Source organism: Arvicola amphibius, chromosome 14 (genome assembly GCF_903992535.2).
Source record: "Arvicola amphibius chromosome 14, mArvAmp1.2, whole genome shotgun sequence".
Lineage (NCBI taxonomy): Eukaryota > Metazoa > Chordata > Mammalia > Rodentia > Cricetidae > Arvicola > Arvicola amphibius.
In genome coordinates, this window is record NC_052060.1 from 10,210,709 (window position 1) to 10,231,009 (window position 20,301).

General features: G+C 44.6%; 1 protein-coding gene across 2 annotated transcripts in view; it reads right to left on the reverse strand.

Annotated features, from left to right (window-relative positions):
- LOC119801289 (NADPH-dependent 3-keto-steroid reductase HSD3B3-like) overlaps positions 1-20,301 on the reverse strand; it is a 27,171-nt gene continuing 6,870 nt past the window's right edge. Inside the window, exons 1-4 of one of the 2 annotated variants that reach the window (XM_038311811.2) lie at positions 19,519-19,758; positions 5,420-5,615; positions 3,413-3,577; positions 1-1,188 (exon numbers count right to left, since the gene is read on the reverse strand). In XM_038311811.2, coding sequence (XP_038167739.1) covers positions 377-1,188; positions 3,413-3,577; positions 5,420-5,564 — 1,122 coding nt within the window. In that variant the 5' untranslated portion in view covers positions 5,565-5,615; positions 19,519-19,758 and the 3' untranslated portion in view covers positions 1-376. Of the gene's footprint in view, positions 1,189-3,412; positions 3,578-5,419; positions 5,616-19,518; positions 19,759-20,301 lie in introns of those variants that run through there. The other variant, XM_038311810.2, reaches the window with a different exon arrangement.

Genomic DNA, 20,301 nt, shown 5'->3' on the forward strand with positions numbered 1-20,301 from the left:
TTAGGCATTAACATTTTTTTATTGTTCTTTACCGAGAGCTTTATGAAGCCATGGAAATCTTCCCTGACAAGAAATGCTGTGGGTCTCTGAGAGGGGAAGTGGAAACACTGACGGAATTCTAAGTTACAAGAGGCTCCAGGCAGTTCAGGGCCAGCAACTGAGCCTTTGGTCCTAGCAGCTGAGGCACAGCCTCTTGTTTTGCTGCACAAGTGTTTAGGGCAGAAGGTTGTGGCTGGACCAGAGGCTGGCAAGGCTTCTGGTGACCTGAAGACAAGTTGGCCAGTATATCAAAGGGAAGTGTAAGAGTTGGCTTGTGTCTTAGACCTGTTCTTGAGGCTCTGATGGCACCCAGGGCCATGTTCCTGCCATCATCATGTCACTGAGTCTTTGTGTTCAGTGTCCCCTTGTGCTGCTCCACTAGTGACCCGACCCACTCCGAAGTTTTCTCCCTGGCTTCCTCCCAGCTGACAGGTGGCTCATAGCCCAGATCTCGCTGAGCTTTCTTGTATGAGAAGGTGAACACACTATTTAACACTGTGACCATGAAGCGGCTTAAGCGAGGCTGGTAGTTGTAGATTGGACGCAGCAGGAAGCTCACAACTTCTAGTAGGAAGCCAAGCCAGTACAGCAGGGACAGAGGAAGGCTCCAACCGGAATCGAGGCAGAGGCCCCATTCCTTGCTCATGTTACTAACTAAATCACAAAAGCTTTGGTGAGGAGTGTCATCTGAGATGTAGTAGAATTGTCCTTGGATGTTTGATGACGTCTTGGGGTCTCGAAGGCTCCTGGCAGCCAGAATGTGTGCCCAGGCCCCATTGGTCACATACACTGAGTTGGCCACAGAGAATTTGGAAAAATTCCCAATAACGCCATTGTTTTTGAGTGCTCTATTCACTGTGCCCAAAAGCAGTTGGCTTCCTTCTCCATAGATGAATGGGAGTCTTAAGGCACAAGTCTGCAAAGTGCCGCCAGCTTTCAGGGTGCGCCCATTGGCTGCCAGCACAGCCTTCTCAGCCATCTTCTTGCTGTATGGATATGGGTCAGACCACTTGCTTTCGAGATTCTCTTCCTCACAGGCATTCCGGACGATCTCCTTGTAGGAGTTTGGTCCAGCCACGGACACTGAGCTGCTGTAGATGAAGACTGGAACACTCTCTTCCACACAAGCATCCAACAGGAGCTGAGTACCTGCTCACAGGAAGCTCGCCATTACCACAGGAAATAAACCAAAGGGCTCATTGTGGTCATGATTGTCAGATTCAAGGCCTCCTCGACCCCACTGGAAAGGGCCGCTACAGATCCAAATGCCTTCTGACCTGATCTTGACTCAAATCGCCATTCTATACAGCCACAGACTAACCCTAAAATTAGATTCTGGAAAACAGGATTTCTAGGTTTCTCAATTCATAGGTCTCTCTCTCTGTCTCTCTCTGTCTCTCTGTCTCTCTCTGTCTCTCTGTCTCTCTGTCTGGTCTGTCTCTGTCTCTCTCTGTCTCTGTCTCTCTCTCTGTCTCTGTCTCTGTCTCTCTCTCTTTTCTGTCTGTCTGTCTCTCTCTCTCTGCATGTACTTACTTTTCAGTGCTAGGGATCAAACCTAGGATTTTCCATATGTTAGACTAGCCCGCCCCCACCGAGCCACTGAGTGCTTCGTTTGGCTTTTGTGTTCCTGTGAAAAGGTTTATATATGCTTAGATGTTCTGATAAGTTTCACAGAGGAAAGTCACCCCAGGAACCAATGGCAGAACCATGGAGGAATGCTATTTATTACTTTGTTTCCCATGTTCCAGCAAGTTGCCCATAGAATAAAGGACCACCTGCCAAGTGGTAACAGCTCACAGTGTGGCCCCAGGAGCCCTCCCATATCATCATTAATCAGAAAGTAGCACCCTGATATCCCCATAGGCCAATCTGATGGAAGCAACTCTGGCAGTTGAGGGTCCCTCTTTCCAGGTGACTGCTATGTTTCAACGATGATACAAACTAAAGCCAGTCATTTTTATTCTGGAAAATTATTCCTTTTCTGTTTTCTAAAAACTGGCATCAATAAATTCCCATTTAGTTTGGGGATGTTGCTCGTGGTTGAGCCTTTGCCTGGTGTTGAGAGTTTGATCCGAGAAACAACATAACAACATCAAAAATTCCTCCCCCAAATAAAAGCAAACAGTTACTTATGTTCATGCATTTCCTTTCATTAAAGGAGGGCCAGCTTTTAATTCAAAAATTCAAGACACATTTTCTCCGAAGTAGCGCAGAACTTACAGCAGGCCCACTCAGGTCCACACATAGAAGCAATATGTATTTTTATTCTACTTCTCAGGTAGAGTCTTATGACTGTGCAGTCCAGACCGGCCTGGAAGGTGTGATCTTCCTGACTCAGCCTCCTGAGTGCTAGGATTACAGATGGGCACCAGTACACCGGAGGATGCAGTGTACACTCACAATTAGACACTAACGGCTGGTATTTTTCTTTTCTCATTTAGTAAAGACTAATACAGGATTGCGAATCCGAGTATTCCCAGCACCAGCCTGCAGAGCAGAGTATGAGCAAAGGACCTAGGTAGAACTTAAAGGGATCCTTTTGAGTTGGTAATGGAGAATCCCCAAGTAATTAGTTGATTTGGAAAAGGAGCCCGAGTCACTAAATTTGGAGGTCACCTGGAGCATACAAGCCAGGCAGGACCTCAGAGCACAGTGGTACTAAGAAGACCGACTTGGGGTTGGGGGCCAGTCAGAGTGATCGTGTTATACAGTAAAGTCCTTTATTAAAGTACATTAGAAGCTACTTTCAGAGGCACTAAGCATTTAGGGATGGGGATTTGAGGAAGAGACTGTGCTCTGGCTAGGAGCAGTCTTCAAGAGGAGATGGATGCTGATCTGAAGAGATGGCATTGTGGAAATTGAAACACTGTTGCCTTTAAGACAACAAGTTCTGGGTTCTTCTTCTTGGCAGACCCCTGTGGAGCAGCTGTGGTGGCCTCGACAGAGCAGAGGCCAGGGTCTGCTGCAGAGAGTCCCCTGTGGAGCAGCTGTGGTGGCCTCTGCAGAGGAGAGGCCAGGGTCTGCTGCAGAGAGGCAGTGGGTGGATGGACATCAAACATTTGGAGATGGAGTCCCCTCACTTTGGCAGGGAGGAACAGTAGAACTTCCCTAGCAGTCAGAATGTCATGGTTGTGACTTTGTGTCTTTTCTGTCCTACGGACTATCTGTGGGGTCACTGTTCCCTCCTCTCTCAGTCCAGGGTCTTCTTCTAAACATCGAGGACAATAGCCCCGAGTTCTGCTCACTGGGCTGGTAAGCCGAGGCAACCCAGAGCAGAGCAGGCGTTCCACCATTGGCACGTCCCTTCCTGTCCTCATGCTATTTGGCCATTCAGATTTTCCCACTCACTCCATACCTTCCTGAGGTACTGTACCTTTCAGATTGATATCTATGATGGTCTGTCTGGGAATGACACCCGAGATGTCAACAGCGGCCGCGGTATGGATGACAACAGACATGCCCTGGCAGGCTCTCCGCAGGCACTGGGCATCCAGAATGTCTCCTTTCAGCACGGTAACCTTGGCTTTTGTCTTCAACTCTGAGGAGCACAAAGCAGGTCACTGGGAAACCTTTCTGCACGGGATGAAAGATTCCTGACAGAGTAGGCCCAGGCCTTCAAGGGCTGTCAGAGCGTGGGGAACTTGGGGAGGGGGCCTTTCTGCTGAAGGAACAATAATTGCACCACAGTCAGAATGCAGCATTTGTAGGGAAGGAGGGAGCATCGTTTCCACCCCCATCCTTTTGTAGAAGTGAATCTGAGCAGTAAAATGTCATTTGTGCTTTGCACATGAAAACAGAGTTATGGAAACTCATAAACTCATTAAAGCAACCAGAGAACTGGTGGTGGTCAAATGTAAAAAGGGAGAAGTGGGATTTGATTGACAGAGAAGGGGAATCACTTGTGGTTTTGGACTGAGGGAGAAGCAGAGACAGAGTCCTGCCGTGGGAAGCTGTAACAGCGGTCGCAGGTTGTGAATGTCTAGGCATGAAGATGTCAGAATAACCCGGACCAGGAACAGGTTACTCAGACTGTGTCCTCCAGAGCTCCAGTGAGGAGGACCCAGAAGAGGGGGGGCACAGAGATGGGAAATTCAGTTCCGCCCTGATAGGACTCGATGTTTTCTGGGTCTGTGCTGAGTACAAATGGAGAGTCAGCTTAGTTACAAGGGGAAACTTGAGCAGGAATGGGAAAAACTCAGAATGGGCTCCAGTGAGGGTTTAGGTGAGTATTTCTTATCAGATAGATACATTGTAAACGAGGTCTCCTCCAAAGGACCGTACTACATTAGGGGCAATGGATTCTCTTCAGGTTCTTCTCAAATTTAGGGGATGATACCAGCAATCACAATGCTGGTTCACAAAATTGACAGTGTGCCACATGCAGCCTGTACCAATGACCCGCACTGGTTTGAGCTTCATAATTTATATTTGACTTTCTCAGTCTGCTATCTTCTTTCCCGGCTACCTCATGAAGCTGGGATCCTGATGTCCCTGGCAAATGTTGGGGTAAGTGCAGAACGCTCCAGGACATGTCTGCGGACACACATATTTCCAGTGACGGCTCTGTTGTCCCTCTGCCTCCTCCTAATCCATCCTCACTTCTCTACGAACTCTAAAAACGAGACTCCTTTGGAATCAACTCTCTTGAAACAATCCGGTCAACTGAATTTGCAAGGAATGCCAAAGAATCCTTTGACAGAGGCAGAAGTAAAAATCTAGAGCAAGAGAAATCCCTCTCGGGATAGACTCCAGCCTCTGCTGAATGTGTCTACTCTAGGCCCCCATCCCTCGTCAGACAACCCCAAGAAGACCTTGAAGTAGAGAAGGATGGGGGGAAGCCTTTGGGATGGAGGTAGATATCAGGATCTGAGTCTCTTCCTGTGCAAATTTTCCTCTGCTCTGCTTTGCTACTGACTTTAGACAGACTGGGTCCAAAGGGCTGATGTGCCAGGGCCGGAGGAGCCCAGACACAGGATAAAGTAGACTCACAAGTCAGTTCTTTGGGGAGTCCTGAGATAGCAGGAGGGGATACCTTGAGTGTTATGTGGTAGAGCCACATCTCCCACCTTGTCCAAGACACCACAGACTTGGCAACTGTTCTCCCCTGCCACATTGTGGAGCTGATGTTGTGCTGTGGGGAAGCAGTAGAAGAACCAGAGAGAAGCTACTACACCCCAGCCTTTAAAGGACAGGACTCCTACCCTTCCTTGTCTTATTTTAGCTGCAGGATCGTGGAGAAGTCCGTTGTCTTCTTGACTGTATGTGGCACCAACTGTGGTTATCTCTGTTGAGCCTCTTTACAGATCTCCCTGTTTTGATTTGGTGACCAGAGACCCCTCCCCACACCTAGTGCATGTTCACCAGCCTCTAGGTCACTTACTGGATAGCTCCTCCCTGTGTTTTGGAGTGAAGGACCTGTACAAGGCCCTGATCTCCTGCAGATCTTCCTCCTGAGTCAACATGCGGACGACCCTCTGGCCCAGAAACCCTCCTGCTCCTGTCACCAGGCAGCTCCACCCAGGCATGGTCAACACAGGAAGCAGACGGCAGAGGGAGCAGGCACGATGTAGGAGACCCTGGGGAGCAGAGGAGAGAGAGAGAGAGAGAGAGAGAGAGAGAGAGAGAGAGAGAGAGAGAGAGAGAGAGAGAGAGAGAGAGAGAGAGAGAGAGAGAGAGATGCGATGGATTGGTACAGAGTCATGGAGTTTCTACTGTGATGGCATAGTAGAAAAGAGGTGTTTCCTGACCACTTCCTTCATAACATCACTTCTGTGATTCCAAAGTGTGTGGATCATCTTCAGAAAGTAAGCAGAAGGTCAGTTTTGCAGCAGACACTAGGCATGCAACCTCTAATTCAGATCAGCTCTGACACCGAGACACCTTTGGATCTCAGTGTCAGGCTGTACTCCACGGTTGCCCCTCTCATATTAGCTGCCACTTTCAAGGCCCAGACTCTTAACCCGTGCTTTTGATAAACCTCACACACACTGGTGTCTTACAACCCCTCACTGCATGTGGTTAGTTCCTGCAGCTTCCCATAGACTTCAGAAACCGATGCTTACATTGATTGGCTTCCTATGAAGGATGCCACAAAGCATATGGAGGAAGAGATGCAGAGGTTGAAGAATAAGAAACAGGAAAAAGACTTCTACATTTTGCTTGACGTACCAACCTTCAAGATGCTGTGGGATTTCTTTCTGTACACTGTAAATATGTATTGCTCTCATTGGCTGATTAAAAAAAAGCTTCTTTGGCCTATGGCAAGGCAGGATAGAGCCAGGTAGGGAATCCCAGCAAAGCTCCGGGAGAAGAAGGGTGGAGTCTGGGAGATGCCAAACAGCCAGCCAAGGAGCAACATGCCAGGACAATAATAAATGTCACGGCCATATGGCAATATTTAGATTAATAGAAGTGGGTTAATTTAAATGTAAGAGCTAGCTAGTAATAAGTCTGAGCCATCTGTCAAACATATATAATTGATATTTAGCCTCTGAATGATTATTTAAGAACTTGCAGGCAGGAGAGAAACCTCCATTTACATCAAGAATATCTAACTGTTTGGCTACCCAGAAGCTTAGAAGGCTGGGTCCTTCTGTGGCAATTAACAATCGAGACAATGCCTCACAAGTCAATATGATGTAGGCAATTTGAGATTTCCTTATTTCTGATGACTCTAGGCTATGCTGTATACAATCAAGGCTAATCAGATGAGATCAGGCGCGTTCAGCGTAGTATGGTTGTAGACAGAGATGGAACCAAGCCTAATCAAACATGGCCAAAGAGTAGTCTCTCAGTGTGTTAGCTGTAATGTTCCTTATTACCGTTTTTATAAACTTCTCTTTGTCCCAACTTCTTTGAGAAACTCACAGGTAACTACAGAGCATGCATATGCTAATCTAAAAGACACGTCATTATTTATTAGAATAAATGACTTCTGATTATTTATTTGTTTGCTGGTTGGTTTGTTTATATTGACAATAGTAGGCAAAAAAAAGTTACCTTATGGCTTTGTTCAATCTAGCCCAGAGGCCCATGTGGCCAAGGATATCTATAAATGCAGCCCAATACAAAGTTGAGAATTTACTTAGAACATTATGAAAAGTTCATTCCATTTTTTGATTCCATTGTGAGTTTTGTAACCATGAACTTTGTAGGTGAGCAAGCCTTGTTGCGGTTTCAAGTGGTTGAGCATACCTGCATGGAAGGGGCGTGCAGCCCTTCTAGTGCTTAGGGTGCACACAGACCCCAGTGTAGGTCCCACATGGGTCGACTTTGTGGAGCCCTCAAACACAGCAGCACATGCTCTCTCCACAGAAAGCACATACATTTCACCCATTCACACTTAAACTCTTCCTTCATATTACCTGAAAGTCATGTAGACACACCTAGGTACACACTTAGATTATAGAACTCGATGGATGAATATTTTCCAATGAGATACATACCCATTCCTATAATACAGTGAAGTGCAAGGGAGGTAACCATAACACGAGAAGCCCATTACAGGATGACTGTGAGCTTTTCTCTTTACTCCAGCCACCCTCACTTTTCCAACTAAAACATCCCTTGAGACTCTGTGAGTACCTTGGCTTGACATACCTCATAGGAGAGTATGCTCAGAACAGACAGGTACCCCTTCCCATCACACATGCAGGTGCAGGAGACACAGCTTGCTTGTACACAGTCTGTTTCAACTTTTCAGTTTCCATAATCTTTTTTAAAGCACCATTGTTTTCTTTATTGAAAGTACGTTCTTTTCTCACATAATATTTCCTGATTATGGTGTCCCCACCCTTTACTCCTGTAAGCACTTCCCCCCTCCCCTCCCATTTGGATCCACCCCCTCTCTGTCTCTCTTTAGAAAGCAACTAGGTTTTTTTTTTTTTTTTTTTTTTTTTTTTGGTTTTTCGAGACAGGGTTTCTCTGTGGCTTTGGAGCCTGTCCTGGAACTAGCTCTTGTAGACCAGGCTGGTCTCGAACTCACAGAGATCCGCCTGCCTCTGCCTCCCGAGTGCTGGGATTAAAGGCGTGCGCCACCGCCGCCCGGCAGCAACTAGGTTTTTATGGGGTGATAGTGAAATATAATATAATAAGACAAAACAAAAACCAACACATCAGAATTGAACAAACAAACGATGAAAAGAGCCCAAGGGAAGGTACAAGAAACAGACCCAGTAGTTTGCACACTCAGGAATTCCAGACAACCACTAAATTGGAAGCTACAATGTATTGCAAAGGACAGGGTTTTTATCAAACAAGTCCTTCACTTGCTTGGTCAGACTTACCCCCAAGATATTTTGTATTATTTGAGGCTAGTGTAAAGGGTGTTGTTTCCCAAATTTCTTCCTCAGTCCATTTGTAATTTATATACAGGAGGGCTCTTGGTTTATGTGATTTATCTATCTTGCTACTTTGCTGAAAGTGTTTAATAGCTTTAGGAGTTTTCTGGTGGAATTTTTTTGATCACTTAAGTAGACTATCATATTATCTGCAAATAAAGATGTTTTGGCTTCTTCCTTTTCAAGATGTACCCCTTGATCTTCTTCAGTTGTGCTGTTGCACTAGTCAAGACTTCAGGTGTAGAGAGAGTGGAGAACGTTGTCTTGTTCCTGATATTAGTGCAAATACTTTGAGTTCCTGTCCATTTATGTTGATGTTGGCTGTGGATTTGCTATAAATTGCCCTTATTATGTTGAGGTACGTCCCTTGTGTCCCTGATCTCCCCAGGACTTTTATCACAAAGGGCTGTTGATTTCTGTCAAGGTCTTTTTTACATCTAATGAAATGACCTTGTGGTTTTTGGCTTTCAGTTTGTGTATATAGCGGGTTAGATTTATTGACTTATATATGTTGACCCATCCCTGTATCTCTGGGTAAAGCCTACTTGATCATGGTGGATGATCTTTTTGGTGCTCTTCAATTCAGTTTGCAAGGATTTCATTCAGAATTATTGCATCTATGTTTATAAAGGAAATTGTTCTGTAACCCTATGTCTTTGTGTGTCTTTATGTGGTTTGGGTATTCTATGTTTAAACTGTCTGACCTATCTGACCCTGGGCTCTTATTTGGTTGGGAGACTTTTGATAATAGCTTCTATTTCTTTAGGTGTTATGGGTCTGTTTAAGTTGCTTATCTGATCTTAGGTATTGAGAATATCCTATTTCCGTTTTTTTTTTTTTTAGTTTTTCCAATTTGTTTGAGTAAAGGTTTTAAATAATCCTTGTAATTCTCAGGATTTCCTTATTGTCTGTTGTTATAACTTTCCAGCTATAATTTTGTTAATTTGTATATTCTCTCTGCCTTTTGGTTAATATGTATATGGATTTATCAATATTGTAACTTTTCTCAAAGAACCAACTCTGTTTTTTTTATTCTTACATTTTTGTTTCTATTTTATTTATTTCAACCCTGAGTTTGCTAATTTCTTGCTACTCCTGTTAGGTGTAATTCTTCTGTTTGCTCTAGTGCTCTCAGGTGTGCTTTAAGTTACTAGTGTGAGGTTTTTTTTTTTTTAATGTAGGCAGTTAGTGCTATGAACTTGCTTTCTAGAATGGCTTCATTGTGTCCCTTACATTTGGGTATGTTGTGTTTTCATTTTATTCAATTCTAAAATGTCTTAAATATCTCTCTTATTTCTGTCCTATTTTTCATATAGTAGAGAGTTGTTTTCTTCCATGAGTTCGTAAGCTTTCTGTTGTTGTTGGTAGCCAGTTTTACTATGTGGGGTCAGACAGGATAGAGGGTGTTATTTAAACATGTTTTTCGTATCTGTTGAGGCTTGGTTTTTGTCCAAGCATGTGGTCAATTTTGGAGAAAGTTCCAGGAGGTGGGGAAAACTGTACTGAATGCTGGGAGAAGGAAGGCGAAGTGGGAGACACCATGGAGCTGCCACCAGAGTAAGACATGCTAAAATTTGCCAGTAGGTCATGACCTTGTGGTGATGCACAGATTAATAAAAAATGGTTAAATTAATATGTAAGAGTTATCACTAAGAATCTAGAACTAATAGACCAAGCAGTGATTTAATTAATATTGTTTCTGTGCAATTATTTTGAGTCTAAGCTAGCTGGGTGGCCTTGATGAACAAGAAACTCCCTCCTACACATGTGGGTCCCAGGGACAGAATTCAGGTTACCAGGTCTGGCAATAGGCACCTTTACCCACTGAGCCATCACTTTGGAGTAGCCTGAATGGTTATTTTAACAAACAGGGATGGGGATTCCTTAGGATCAGTTAGTTAATTGCCTCTTTTCTTTCTTGGGCACGAAGTATAAGCCATAAACTTTATATATTCCTAAGTAAATGAAAAATATGAACACATTATAGGGTTTCTGATGCATTGCCTGTGGGCTACTGGAGGCTTCCTTTCCCATATGCTCTCCAAATGGTGGGGTCATAAATACAGTCTGTGCAGTGCCTGTGTTTGATTTCCAATAATAGGCAAGAAGAGGCCTGGGAGACAGGCCTGGGAGGCGTGCCCACCTATCCTTCTGTTTGTCCTCTGACTGTTTGCTTTTCTCCCTGCCTCTCTGACCTCCATTCCCCACTCATCTCACTAACTAGAAAATTCTCCACGTCACTCCTCCTCAGCTTTCCTTGAGAATCTGGATACTTCCACTCCCTCTGCTCTGGTGGCAAAGGGTGCACAACCTGCCAACTCAGGATGGGTAGTCTAGTGCCAGGCTCTGTGGTTTTCCCTTCAGAGTCCCCAGTGACTTACAGGTTTTTGTTCACTGCAGCCAGTCTGAGCTTTCAAAGTCAGCACCTCTGACTCAAAGCACATTCCAATATGCTTCCATTTGCCGCTGCCCTTGTGGGAGGCAGGCAGGAATTACTCACTCTGCCTACATCTGGTGCCTTGCTTGTCCCAAGCAGCAAGACATTGCTTGTCTTGGACACTATTGAGAGGGGGTGGCTATGTATCCCCTTGTATGCAAAGATGGCTGACTATGTTACACAGCGATGCTCAGGGGAACAGTCCATCCAGGATATGGATTGCATCAAAGCTTCAAACCCACCAGCTCCTGGGAGACACTGGACAGATCCAGGAGTTTTCGAGGTAAATGGGTACAGACTGGAGACCATGCGATCACTGTAGGTAGCTTGATGCTGTCATTCTATTTGCAACACGCTCCACACCACAGGACAAGTTATCTGAACAAGGGAGGGCACAGATCCACACGAGGTTCCATAACGTCCTGAACAAATGATTAGCTGTGATAGAGCTCTCTCATGGTTCAGATCTCTATCTCATTTATAGCACCATAAATATATGGTGCAGCCAGGTGCAGGGCTGGCGATCCAATGCCGCGTAAGGGTGAAAGGCTTCTGTGTTCCCTGCCAATCATCATCCAGATCCTGCACAGCGAGGAATTTCACAAGTCATCAAGCTAGCTTTTGATATTTGACCTGAGGGAGGCTAGCATGAAGCAGGGCCAGAATCACGTCCTGCGTCAGTTCCAAGGTTCCCTTCATGTGCTATCCACTGGCTACTATTTTACTCTTTTTGTTTATTCTGGTTGTTCCAGTCAGGGTTTCCCTGTAGCTTTTGGAACCTGTCCTGGATCTAGCTCTTGTAGACCAGGCTGACCTTGAACTCACAGAGACCCACCTGCCTCTGCCTCCTGAGTGCTGGGATTATAGGCGCGTGCCACCACTGCCCAGTTTTGGTTAGCATTTTAAAGCAGTGAAGACTCAGAGTTTAAGCATGTCATCATAAACTTCATGGAACCTAAGAGGGAAGCGGCAGTGTCTAGGAAGTGAGCGGAGCATAGCAGAGATGTTCATCAACAGAGTGTGGTCTTGATCGAGGCTCTGACTTTTCTGGGTGTCTGTGTCCCCACTGTGATGTTCAGTGGCTGCAAATGAGTTTCAAACTCACCATCCCCTGGGAAACACCTAGAATTCAATGCAGGAATGCTAGGCAGTCCTACTGGTGTCAACATTCAGCCAGCAAGTCAAGGAGGCCACTGATATATCAGGGAAAGGGCTGGCTTCAGGCTCTCTGCTTCCCAGTCCTTGAGAGGTCTCATGACCCTCAACAGGTGTCGGGAAGACTAGGAATCCCTGCCACTCCACTGCAGCTGTGCCTTCACACCAGCAAATATTCAAATGCAGGACTGTTGCACTTTTCAGGTGAGGAAATTTCCTGAAGCCCGAGGGAAAAATGGAAGTGGCAGCCCAGGAATTTGGCTCTAACTTGGGGAAGGCATCTGCTTGTGAAACAAGAGAACCCTGTCTTCTGTGTTTGTCCTCTCTACCTTTTGCAGAACTCACTGGCAGCTCGTTTTACTGCTACATCAAGAAAGCCCACCTTTGTCCACCATGATCACCCCGAACAGTGTCTGCTGGCTCTGTTTGTGGGGAGACCTGGGGCTGAGTGAGTTGTTGAGATTTGCCCTCTAGGCCTTTTCCTCATTCTTCCCGTGCTCTCATCCCAGGTACTTTTGTCTCGTTTTGTTTTAGACAGGGACGCTATAAAACGTCTTGTATGAGACCTTGTGTGTACCTGGTGCCATTGGAAGCCACAAGAAGAGGGCATGGAATTATAGGTGTTTGTGTGAATGAAAATTCCTGAATGGAAGCTGTGTCTGATTGTGAGCAAAAACCTCGTGCAAGGTGTGTGTGTGTGTGTGTGTCTGCAGAGACTGATGGGCCAGTTGGAATCTCAGTCCTGTGGGGAGATTGGAATTTTGTTGGTTCAGGAGCTCAATATATTATCTTGGGCTAGTTTTAGCTTTATGAGACATCCATTCCTTGTACCACTCTGTATCTGAACCAATACCTAGTGATAATAAATAAGCTATTAACTTAGAAATAACATCTTGTAATAATAAGGAAAAATCTCTTAATAGTTATTAACCAAGCAAAACGTAAGCTTCCACCAATTTTAGCGCTAAGAATAACATCAGATAGCATCATCCCTCGTCTCATTCTACCTGCCTTTCTGGTGTGCTCACCAATGTATGTTAAAGTTGTCTTGATGTGTGACTTTCCTTGTTTTCTAAAATGTTTTGTAAAAAAAACAACTCTGTGAAAGTGCTCCCATGTTGGAACATGGCTTTTGAGTTAATCCATGTTTCAGGTCATGGTCACTCAAAATGGCTTCAGAACAAACTTAAGTTTCTTTTAAGATGAGAGCTGTGTTCTTACATTGATAGTTGAGAGCTGCTCTCTGTGTGCTGGGAACAGAAGATGGCCCTTTGGTTTTTTTCTTTTTTCTAATATTTTATTACAAATTTTCACCTTTTCCCCTCCTCCCATTTCCCTCCCCTCTCCTCCTTTCCCCTCCCTCTCCAGTCCAAAGAGCAGTCAGGGTTCCCTGCCCTGTGGGAAATGCAAGGTTCTCCCCCTTCCCTCCAGGTCTAGGAAGGTGAGGATCCAAACAGACTGGGTTCCCAAAAGCCAGTCCATGCAGTAGACTCAGAGCCCAGTGCCATGGTCCTTGGCTCCTCAGTCAGCCCTCCTTGTCAGCCACAGAACATGGCCCTTTGTAAGAGTAGCGAATGCTCTTAACCACTGAGCTGTCTCTTCAGACCCTCAATTTATCTTCTCTCCGATTCTTGAACAAAGCTGTCTAAAAGCGGCCAGCAACAACCAATGCCACAGCCTGAAAGGCAGTGATGGCATTTGGAAAACTGTTGTCGGGTGGCTTTGAAGGTCATAGTCTGGCCCTTTGAAGGTCAAACTTCTAGCTTTGTTCTCTTTATGGTTCACCACAAAAAGGCTGGAGAATTCCTAGGCTACCAAAAGCATATAACCTTTTGCTGATTCTTTGTGGGTTTCCCATCATGCATTCTGATCCCGCTCATCTCCCTGTCCCCTCACACCCTCCCTCTACCCTTGCAATCTCCCCTACCAAAAAAAAAATTAAAAGAAAAACTGAAAAATCAAACAAAACAAAGAAATAAAACAAAACCCAAAATGAACAAAAATCAAAAAAGGAAGGAGGAGAAGGAGGAGGAGGAAAAGAAGAATCTTATCATGGAAGCTGTATTATCTTAACACATGATCTGTGGGAAACCACCAGATGGCCAGAATGGTAAGGTGTGTGGACAGTGAAGACTACTATTTCAATATGAACTGTAGCATTTCAAATGTGATTGACTTTATTGGGCCAGAAACCATGATGGTAGGTTTTGACAAAAGTTTGTCTCTGTCTCACTTTATCTTCTAACAATTTTGAGTAAAGATTGACTCAAAATCAATGGGCTAATAAATCGGGGACAGGGAATTTCAATGCATCATCATGTTTCTTGATCACAGGCTCCATTGTGTAAAGTGTGTGCATCTGAAAGTCCGTTCAAAGAGAGAGTTGCAGGGTGCTGTACTCATATGGGGTTTCCCAAGGAAGTGTTTTCCTAGGTCCACACCCTTAGAGGCATCTGCAGCCTTAGTCCAAAAGGCTCTGACTACTGCTTAGATTTTCAGCAGAACCTGGCTTCCTTTACAAAATGCTAGTTTTCCAGGCATGGATAATGCAAGAGTTCTGGAATCATGGAGTCTTTTACCTAGATTTTAAAGAAAGCCTGTGAACTCAGAGTAATGGGTAGCAGAAGGGTTAGGTTTCTTGTAGGGAGTCTCTGAGAGAATGAAGCATGAGGTTATGATGGTGAAGATAGGGTACAGAATAGACCACATGATGTTAGAGGTGCCAGGAACATGAAATCCCTGTAGAGGAGACTCACAGCGAACACGTGGAGACGGCTGAAGAGTAACGACATAGATGCCACAAACAGTAAGTGTAATGGTCTGTCCTGTCCCTTTAAGAGACAACCCTGCCCTTTACCCTCCCCCCACTGAGGCAAGCAGATCTTCCTTCTGATTGAGTCCTTCTTTTCTCTCTTTCCCAAAGAGGCAGCTTCTGCTTCTCTCCCTTCTTTCCACTTCTCCCCTTCTCCTCTCTCTCTCTCTCTCTCTCTCTCTGACTTTCTCTCTGCTCTTCTCCCTTCCCTCTTTCCTTCTTCCCCCTCCATAACCCACTAAATAAATACTCACTTTCTCTGCATGGTGTGTGTAATGATCTATCCTTTCCTTTAAGAGACAAGCCACATGCACTTCCTCCCCATCTGCCGAGACAAGCTGATCTTCAGCTTCCAGCCTGAGTCCCTTCCTTTCTTGTCTTCCCTTCCCCTTTTCTCTCCTCCCTTCTCTTCTCTCTCTTTCTCTTCCTCTCCCTCCCTTCTCTCCTCTCCTCTCTCTCTCTCCTCTCTCTCTCTCTCTCTCTCTCATCTCTCTCTCTCTCTCTCTCTCTTCTCCTCTCCCCCCTCCATAACCCACTAAATAAATATCCAACCTCACCCTGCATGGTGTGTCGATCCATGTCTCTGTCTCTTGCCTGCTGCAACGTGTCTCCATGCCTGGGACCAGCCTCCTTTGGAGACCTGCAATGTTGTTCGTGGCATTCCCATCTGTTTGTCTCTCCTCATGGCCTGCTGCAGCCACTCGGGGAACTGGGTATTTTTCCACAACAACCACATGTTCCATATGCATGAGCACAATTTCTACAGAGCAATTTCAATTTTACCATTTCTCCGAATCTGAGAAACTGACCACTGAGTTTCTGGCAATCTTCTGGTGTTCCTAGAAATTGGGAGAGAGCCTCCAACCATGCATGGTTGAGCCCTTCATTTCTGGATATCTTCCCTTAGCTAAATTGTATTTGGATGGCCTGGGGTCAGTCCTCCCATGCTAGCTCTGCATACAATGTACAGTGCATTCCATGGGAAGCCCAGCGTTCCTTGGCTTTTCTTTCTCTTTTTTTTTTCTTTTCTTTCTTTTTCCCCCACTGTGTTGCTTGTTTTTTGCTTTTGTTTTGGTAAAGGCTGCTGGAGGGCCTTTGGCCTCTCTGGCTTCCTGACTGGATCGATCAGGCTATAGCATGCTACTAGGGCAGGGGACGTTCTTCCACAGTCCTGTGATGTCATGCAGGTGATTTACACCCTGCCTATAGTGGAGAGACATCTCACTGTGGGTCTTGTGGTGTCACAGTTTTTTAAAGTTTCAGCTATGGGTAGCAAGCCATCCATGTCCCCCCTGGGAGGGACGCCTTTTAGAGGCCTTGAAACCACAGGCCTTAAGGCCCTACTTCTTCAGCTCCTACACTCATTCTGCTGGTGTCCCACTGGATCCACTCTTATTGGAGCTTTCTAACTACTGTCAGTGCACAGGCAAATGGAATGAGTTTCCTCAAACTATCTCCGCCACCACTACTGTTGCCAATAAATTGGTTGGATCCATGAGGTGGCTGTTTTAATTCCAGCCTTTGGCTTTCTGCCACAGCTTGTGGCATGGTGGCTCAGCAACAGGGCAGGTTATGCTTCTAGGTCTCTCTTATTATTAAGCTAAATCCCTGCAGCTCAAAAATCGTGGCTTTTCCATACAACATGTGACTGCTGCCAATTTGACTGAGGTCAGGTGACCTTACCACATCTTAACTGAGGTCAGGTGGCTTTGCCACCATCTTGGTTGAGAGCCAGGTCAGGTGACTAAGTTTCGCCATGTTTACTGAGGTATAGCCTGCATGGTTCCCCAGTTTTAGCTCTGTTACATGGGTGACCTGACCACCATCTTACTGAGGTCAGGTGATTTCACTGCCATCTTAACTGAGAGCCAGGTCAGGTTATCAAGTCCCACCATGTTTCTGAGGTATACCCTGCCTGGTCCCCCCATTTACTTATGTTTTTGTCTCTAAATTCCTCTTGTTGACTCTGTTGCATGTATGTTTTGTGTAGTGGCATGCCTTTGGTAGGGCCCACCATGAGCATCCACTTCACCCAATTCCTGTTTACTCTATGTGTGTGTGTGTGTGTGTGTTCACACATGTGACTTAAATGTGCCTATGTTTACTGTTAAATGTTATAGTTGTCTATTCCTTGCATCTCATTTCAGACTACAATAAGAAAGTCTCATGGTTTAAAACTGGTATGTACTTTTAAGTCTCTTACAAAATGCCTTATATTTCATCCAAACCTCATTTAAAATCTATTAAGATGTTCTCTACTATTGCCAGTTCTGCCATTAACCTTTTATTGCAAGCATTTTTCTTTTTCTCTTTTATGAGTATAAATATTACCTGTTAAGTTAAAAGCCAGTACAGTCAAGCTCAGACCCAGCTCTCCAGGCAGATTCTTACTGTAGTTATATCTGATAAACAGCCCATAACTGCTCAGATCTGGGAAATGGCAATTAAATATCTAATTATTAAAAAAAATCATAACAAAAGAACAGGTTGGCTCCTAGCAGCACTCTACTTCTCCAAAGAAGACAGAAGACAAATGGGCACACAGCAATGTCTATCCACAATTTGCTTCAACTGCCAAGCACTGATCACTGGGAAGAATCACCTTTCATCTAAACTGAAGATCTCCAGACATGGACAGAATTGCTGGAATCGATAGCTTACCTGCTCAGGTCAAGATAGGCTTGCCTTCCTACAGATTCTTAGCCCACAGGATCTTCTGGAGTCTGGAAGGCCTTATTTTAAACAGCAAAAGGCAATATGGCCTTCAGCAACCATGGAGGACCCTGAAGAGTAGCTCTGGGTGCCACCAAGTAAGTTCTCTGTCATTTTTAATCATAACTCAAGTAAGTAAAATTTTATCCTTCTCAAAATGTCTGATGCAGCTTGACAGCTGAGAAGTTTTGTCAGTTTAAATGGACAACCTCACTAAACAATTCAGTAAAATACAAATACATATACAAGACTTGCAAGTTATGAAGTTGTGAGGACAAATACAAGTTATCAAATTTCTCTCTCATGTTGCCTTTATAGTCTTAAAATACTTTTCATTGTGCAAAAATATCTGTCACAGTTATTCTGACATAAATATGCTACTGTTTATAGAATGTATATGTCTAAAACTTCTGTTTCACAAACTCAAAAAATTCTTGTGAGTTCCAGGGAGTGGAATTGAAGGATCTACCTTAAAATGTCAGATACAACCCCCTTAAATTCCCTGGTCCTATTTTTTCCCTCTAAACCTACTTTGTCTTCTGTTCTACCAATACCTTAAACAGACACCAGACATTTCCGTACCACAAACACTGGACAGGACAAGGAGAAGAGCTATGCCAGGATGCCCGCCATGGTCTCTTGCCCATGCCCACTACCCCACTCACAGGGACCTGTGGCATTTTAGTTTTACCATAACAGTAAGGCCATAGGGATATGACTGCCCAAGCCAGTTGGAACATACTGGACATGGAGCCCCGGGTCATTCTTTATGGATATTGTCTTCTCTCAGTCTTGCCTCCTGCAAATTCAGGCAATACTCATTTGACCCAGTTTAGATATGAGCATACGTTTTTGGTGCGAAGGTCTCAGGGGTTCTGCTGGAGTCTAGAGAGACCAGTGGGATGATCAGTAAGTTAAGGAACAACCATAGTCAACAGGGAGAGGTCCCCTGAACCGGTAGGCAACTCTTTCTAGTATGCTGAAAATTCCCCAGAGAAGGTAGCCTGAGACAAGAGGAAGTGGTTAAGAAACCACTATAGGAGTGGGAGGCTCTCCCAGAAGGCTAGTCCTGGAGGAACTAGGCTGGGCAAGGTGACCCAGGATGAGGAGCAGGGTCCCAAAAGCCAGTAAAGAGTCAGCTTCCCCCTTTCTTTTCCTCCTTCCATATGCTTCCTCTTTCCTTTTCTCTTATATTAGTATAGTGATTAAATGTTTTGGCTGTAGACTCCAGTAACCTTCTGTTTCTTGATTCTCCTCATGATTATGCAACTTGCTTAGTTCAACAACACACTTTAAATTCATATTTATGTTCAAAGAATACTGCCTCTTCCCTACTTATGCCAGCTATTTGATAAAAATCTGTGTATGCTGTACCTTATTTTGTCTTTATTCACTCTTAGTTGCCTACCTGATCAGGACACTGTTGACATATTGTGAAATAGGGCATACCCCCTCAACACAGAATGAGCTAGATGACACTCACTGATGGCATTTATAAGGGCAGTGCCATCAACTATGGAGCACACATGGAGGTGGGGAACTGAGAAGCTTGTACAGTGAGTGAGTAGGGAGCTGAGAAGTGTTAGCGGAAGACATGCCTGCTCCTTCTCCTGTTGGTAAATTGATATGCACTCTTTATACATATTGGGCGCCAAATATGAGAGCATGACTCCTCCAATTTCAGACACAAGCATTTATCTCAAACGTCCTTCAAGAGCCCTTCCCCAGAAGACTCCCTCTCTCTCAAAACCTGTGAAGAGCAGAAAAGAGAACGAAAACAATTAAAGGTATTCAAGCCATTGAGCCTCCCAGAACAGAGGGTTAGAACAGCTAGAGCAATCACTGCCAAAAGAGGTATTGCTTGTCTCATGGTATCAAGATACCTACTGGGGAACAACAAACAGGGAAGCTCACTCATGTAAGCAGAAACTTCCTACAAGGCACAGGATTAGTTGCTTTGTATTGCTGTCAGTAGACTTCACTGCCAAAGCAGTTTACAAAAGCAAACATTTAATTGGACTTACGTTTTGTTTCCAGGGGTCGGAGATCTGGGTGGCAGCAAGCACAGCAAGAGAGCTCCCCTTCTAGATCTGGAAAGAGGAGGTAGAGGTTGCTCTAGGAGCAGCAGCTGCTCAAAGTCCACCCTCAGGGACACCTCTTCCCTACTCCCTTTCCAACATTTCTACCAATGGGGACCAAGGATTCAAGCAGGTGAGCCTGTGGAACTGTTCTCTAGTTACAATATTTATATCTACTTTATCTTTTATCATAACAAAGGAAAACTATAACTATCTTACTCCCAACATTTACAGGGTGTGTCAATCTTTTCTCGGCAGTGGACAGTCAATAATCATAATTCTTAGCACTGTTGGTCAATACCAAACTTTCTAAATATCTTTGTCAGTATCATAATTCTCAGCATTGTTGGTCAATACCAACTTTTCCAAGTATCTTTGTTCAGTACCATAATTCTCAGTATTCTCGTCAATACCAACTTTTCCAAATCTCTTTAGGTCAGTACCATGATTCTCGCCATTATGGTCAATACCAACTTTTCTCAACATGTTATCTACAGTTTATAAATATCAGGGCAATACCAGTAAAGAGTACAATGACATTGCTGTTCTCAAATACCAGTTCAAGTCTCTGAACAGCACTAAACCTTTAGTCTTCCCCTTCTCAAGTGAAGAGGGGTTTTAGTCATTATTTTTGAGTCTTTCTTTCCCTGGGGGAAAACTTAGGTCTTAGTTCTTAGGTTCAATATTTTAAAAAACCCAAAATGAATTCTATGTCCCAGAAATTAAAAA